This window comes from Bison bison, unplaced genomic scaffold (assembly GCF_000754665.1).
Source record: "Bison bison bison isolate TAMUID 2011002044 unplaced genomic scaffold, Bison_UMD1.0 scf7180017864490, whole genome shotgun sequence".
In the NCBI taxonomy this organism is placed as follows: Eukaryota; Metazoa; Chordata; class Mammalia; order Artiodactyla; family Bovidae; genus Bison; species Bison bison.
In genome coordinates, this window is record NW_011495049.1 from 6,419,873 (window position 1) to 6,425,222 (window position 5,350).

At 46.4% G+C, this 5,350-nt stretch overlaps 1 protein-coding gene across 1 annotated transcript in view; it reads left to right on the forward strand.

Annotated features, from left to right (window-relative positions):
* WWC1 (WW and C2 domain containing 1) overlaps positions 1 to 5,350 on the forward strand; it is a 158,932-nt gene that overhangs the window by 95,805 nt on the left and 57,777 nt on the right. Inside the window, exons 4-5 of the mRNA XM_010863353.1 lie at positions 1,345 to 1,421; positions 3,011 to 3,090. Coding sequence (XP_010861655.1) covers positions 1,345 to 1,421; positions 3,011 to 3,090 — 157 coding nt within the window. The remainder of the gene's footprint in view (positions 1 to 1,344; positions 1,422 to 3,010; positions 3,091 to 5,350) is intronic.

The window sequence follows — 5,350 nt, forward strand, 5'->3', positions numbered from 1 at the left end:
AGCCTCTTTAGCCTCAGAAAAATCCAGGTGCCAGCAAGTGATGTTAAACAGAAAGGGGAGGTGATAAAATTGCTCAGACCATAAGATTAAGGACTCAGGAGAACGCTTCTCTGGCCTCTCTGGCCTTTTCCTGAACAGTGCCTGTCCCTTTTCCTGAACAGTGGGGTTGTGTTTAAAGACACCATGAATCGTACACAGGGCCCATTTTCCTCTTCAGATCAGCAGGTAGGAAGCTCAGAGCCAGGTCTGTGGCAGCGGCAGGTCAGAAATGGGACCTCATGGCATGCAGTGAGCCCAGCTTCACGCCACTGGCTTCCTCACTCTCGCTGTACGTTTATTTCATTTTCCTTCCTTTTAGATGGATCACTCTGTGTCCATTTTTGTAAGCCTTAAAATCCTTTATCAAGACACAAAGAAATTCTATTTTTAAAATGCACTAAGATTACAGCTGCAGGCATACCTCGTTTTATTGCACTTCACAGAGATTGTGGATTTTACAAATTGAAGGTTTGTGGCAACGGGGCGTTGTGAGATGATGGTTAGCTTTCTGTAGCAATAAAGTATTTTTTTTTATTAAAGTATGTACATTTTTTAAGGCATAATGCTATTGCACATTTCATAGATTGCAATACTGTAAACAAAGCTTTTATAGGCACTGGGAAACAAAAAAATTCTTGTTGTTTTGATAATTCCTTTATTATGGGAGTCTGGAACCAAACCCACAATATCTCTGAGGTATACAACTTCTGATTAGAAAATTATGTTTGTGTTAGAAGTTGTAGAAAAGATAGAAAAATACAAAGATGAAAATTAATTTTATTCAGCATCCAAATCTCTAAATATAATCTTTCTTGTCTCCTTCCACATATGTGTGTGTGTGTGTGTTACCTCTGTATATTTTCAAACTTATTCTTTCTTTGTAGTTTTTTGTAAATTACTATTTTTTATTTAACAGTAAGTTTTGGGCATCTCCTAAGTATTTAGTATCCTTCTACACCATCGTTTATTTGGTTGTTTTTTGCCATGCGCATAGCATGCAGAATCTTCTTCTTCAAAACTGCACCCCCCGCAATGGAAGTGCAGAGTCTTCACCACGTGGACCACCAAGGAAGTCCCCACACCATCGTTTTAAATCACTTACGTTGTACAGTCCTCATTTTATACGTTTATTTATTTATTTATACTATTTATTTATTTATACTATTTATTTAACAAATTCCCCTTTGTTGGGCATTTAGGTTGTTTGCTAATAGTCATTCCTTTCTGGGTTTATCTAGATGGCCAAATAAGCCAACTTGACCAAAATATGTTTCATCTACAGAATTCCTTTTTCTCTTTTTGCAGTGGTCTCTGGCTCGTCATCCAGCTCTAAGTATGACCCTGAGATTCTGAAAGCTGAAATTGCCACAGCAAAATCCCGGGTAGGTCGTCTCTGCTTATGCTGTTGATGGGGGTCCCTGAGGCAGCTCTGGGCTACTAGCCTACCCACAAGACCAGAGTAGGTGCTTCAGCCAGGCAGTGGCAGCTGGTGCTGACTAACAAGACCCTACGTAACAACAGCAGGAGTTGTAGTAGCCCTCGTTTTCCTGATAGCAGCTACCCTTTCACAGGCAATCACTCTAACCAGGCGTAGTGCTAAATGCTCCATGAGTAATACCTCATGCCCTCGCGATAGCCCTGTGAAGTAGCCACTGTCACCATCTGCACTTTAAAGATGAGCCGACAGAGGCTTGGCAGGATTAAGTAACTTGCTCAAGGTCACAGTGGACTCAGGCTTACCCCAAATTTCTTCATGGAAGGTGCTCTCTTCCTAGCCACTGCTTGTTCTGCATTATCGTATTTAATTACTTCCTGATTACCTTAGGGGACAGATAGTTTTATTCCCCCTTTACTGATGTGGAGACTGACTGAAGACCAGCACTTAAATGACCTGCTCAAGGTGAAGTCAGTGCTGTGAACATGGGTTTACTACAAATTCAGATGCCTGTGAGAAAATGTGAAAGGGGAGAAGCGGCTGGAGATGAGGCAGCAGGGACTGTGTAGCCTAGAAGGGTATTCTTGTCTAAAGGATAGTAGGATTTTAGCTCTGTGCTCTTGTGCCCATGCTGGAACGTGGGCTCCGCATTGGCACATCTTCAAGTATTTTCATAAAAGAACTGTGTATCTAGGCCTAGTATACGAAACAGCTCAATATTTAATTATTAGCAACTAATTTTTTAAAATTTTTATTTATTTATTTTTGGCTGTGCTGGTCTGCGTGGGCTTCCCTGTAGTCGCAGCGAACAGGGCTACACTTCAGTGGTGCTGCATGGGCTTCTTAATTATGGGGGCTGCTCTTGCTGCAGGGCATGGGGTCTAGGGCGAACGGGCTTCAGTTACTGTGGCATGAGGGCTCAGTAGTTGTACTTCCCAGGCTCTAGAGCACAGGCTCGATAGTTGTGGTATACGGGCTTCGTTGTTCCCTGTGTCTCCTGGCTTTGGCAGGTGGACACTTTACCACTGAGCCACCAGGGATGCCCATCAGCAACTAATTTTTAAAAATTTAGTAAGACTGCAAGCCAAAGCATTTCTGCAGGCTGAAGCTGGCTCCCTGGCCAGGGCTGCACATTAAGTTACTACGTTGGCCTCTCTCCTCCCTGCACTACACTAGTGAATTCAGTACCTGCTTTAAGTAATGCCCAGCCCAGGAAATTGCCATTATCTTCATCTGTCAGAAACAGGAAGGGGAGGCTCACAGAGGCAACAACATGGCTTGAAAGAAGCCAGCCAGGCATGAGAGAGGCCAGCCAGCTAGTCAGGGGGAAGGCCAGACTCTAGCCCAGGTCAGCCAGGTCCTGTCGACTTCCTGTTTCTGCAGAGCAAGGGCTGGCTAAGAATGACCTACAGGACCACTGGACTGGGAGGCCGACCCCAGCAATATCAGTGAGGGGATGTGTCATTATGCAGGGGCAGTTGGGGGCTCTGGGTTAACATCCACCTCTGACTCTCCGTGTGGTCTTCTGCCATCCAGGTTAACAAGCTGAAGAGAGAGATGGTTCACCTGCAACAGGAGCTACAGTTCAAAGAGCGCGGCTTTCAGACACTGAAGAAGTAAGTCAGCGTCGTGGTGCAGGGTATGGGGATTACCCTCATGTGTGCTCTCCTCCCATCCTCTCTGTCCCCCTCTCCTTCATTCTCATTCCACCCTCCTTGAAACGAGGCTTTCTAATCGTTCAGTTCCAGTTCTATTCTACTGAAGCCCATTCCCCAAGCTTGAGGTTTAGGAAGAGCAAAGGGAACTCATTTCCGATTCAGGTTCTCACGGTCCTCTGAATTCCAGAAGTCATTAAAGTCTGTTCCATTCAGTTGAGTTTTGCCAGCCATAGAAATGAGTATCGGTAGGCATGTCTGGGCACCTGACTCCTCCCCTCCTGTAGATGGGGGAGAATCTGATACGCACATGGACAAAACCAGCTCTTTCCATGGCCGCCCAAAGTGAACAATGACCCTGGCTTGTACGCTGCCAGAAGAAACAAGGATCCCTTCCCCAACAAACGGATTTCTAGAAGAGTGGGCTCCATGCCATGCACACTGTACTTTGCAGGTGGCTGAAGAAATTTCCAGAACTTTGACCAAATGTAGTTTTCACTTTTAGAAGCTGACGTGCAGCCACGAACATGCAGCTCTCTTGTTTCCTCAGAGAAGACGTGCTCCTTGTCACTTTTATGACTATACTAGCAGAGATTTATTAAGCAGGTAGTCCATGCCAGGGAGCACTTCCAGTGTTTCTGTCTGGGTGACCCCTCACGACAACTCTGTAAGGAATGTGCTTTTAGCTGATTCCTTTGTATAGATGGAGAAACTGAAGCACCTAGTCCATGTTCCTGAGTGTCAGCTTATTGTTGTTATTAAACCACTCATATCACTGAGACTTGTGCCTTGAGTCATGTTCAGTACGTGTGATGAGCTCATGGGACAGTCATTACAGAGGTGCCTCATAGCCCTCCTGGAAGCTCCAAAGAGGACGGTCGGTAGATGTCTCTGTTCTAAGGACTGTCTGCTTAGATTCCCAGTGAGGTCACCTGTACGCAGACAGCATCTTCTCTAGACACTGCTGTCTCACTCTCCCTGACTGTACCTTCTCCTCATTCTCCAGACCTCAAACCACCTCACTACTCTTGGCCACAGCCCCAAGCCTTTGGGTGTTTATCTCCAAGTCCTATGAATCGAGGGGAGTTGTTCAGTTCAGTTGAGTCACTCAGTCGTGTCTGACTCTGCGACCCCATGGACTACAGCACACCAGGCCTTCCTGTCCATCACAAACCCCCAGAGTTTACTCAAACTCATGTCCATTGAGTCGGTGATGCCCTCCAACCATCTCTTCCTCTGTCGTCCCCTTCTCCTCTTATCCTCCATCTTTCACAGCATCAAGGCCTTTTCAAATGAGTCAGCTCTTTGCATCAGGTGGCCAAAGTATTGGAGTTTCAGCTTCAACATCAGTCCTTCCAATGAACACTCAGGACTGGTTGGATCTGAGTGTTTAGGATGGACTGGTTGGATCTCCTTGCAGTCCAAGGGACTCTCAAGAGTCTTCTCCAACACCACAGTTCAAAAGCATCTGTCCTTCGGCACTCAGCTTTCTTTATGGTCCAACTCTCGAGGGGAGTTGACCAGTGGGGCTGGTGGATTCCTGTTCACACGCCCCACTCTTCAGACCCTGATTGTCCAGGTGGGCCACCAGGATATAAGGAAACATGGCTCTATGTTGTAGATTGCCTAGAGTGCCTTTTTGTGTTATGTGTCATGGCTTTGTGTTTATATAGATATATATTGTTTAGGTGTGTATCTATACATATGCCGGTCCTGCCTCTCAAGCCAGTTTCTAGTCTCATCAGGACAAGGGGCTGCACTTTATGCTCCTTGGTAGTCTCCAGCAGTGCCAAGGGCAGCCAGGGGCAGGAATGTGAGTTCAGAAAATTCCTGTAAAGCAAATGGCTTCATGAGTCTTCCAAGGTAGTGGCGCAGGTTCTGAGCACATAGTTTAAGGGCTACTCACTCTCAGAGCAGAGGTCCTCCCCCTTCCTCTTCCTTCCTCCCCTCCCCCATTCCTCCAATGTCTGCCCTGCCACTTCCCCACCACCACCACTCCCCTCCCCCAACTCCTAGGTGCTCTGGAACTTCTGGTTAAAACACTTGCCATTATTCTCTGAGCCACCACAAACCTGTTTTACCACTCTGTCACCCTGTAGCAGCATTGATCATTCTTGTTGCTTGGTAAGCTGACGCTGAAACCCCAAAGACAAGACTCCTTTTCTCCCCCTCCCTCAGCCTGCCCACCCCCACCCCTTTGATATCAGGCCCAGATAAGGCC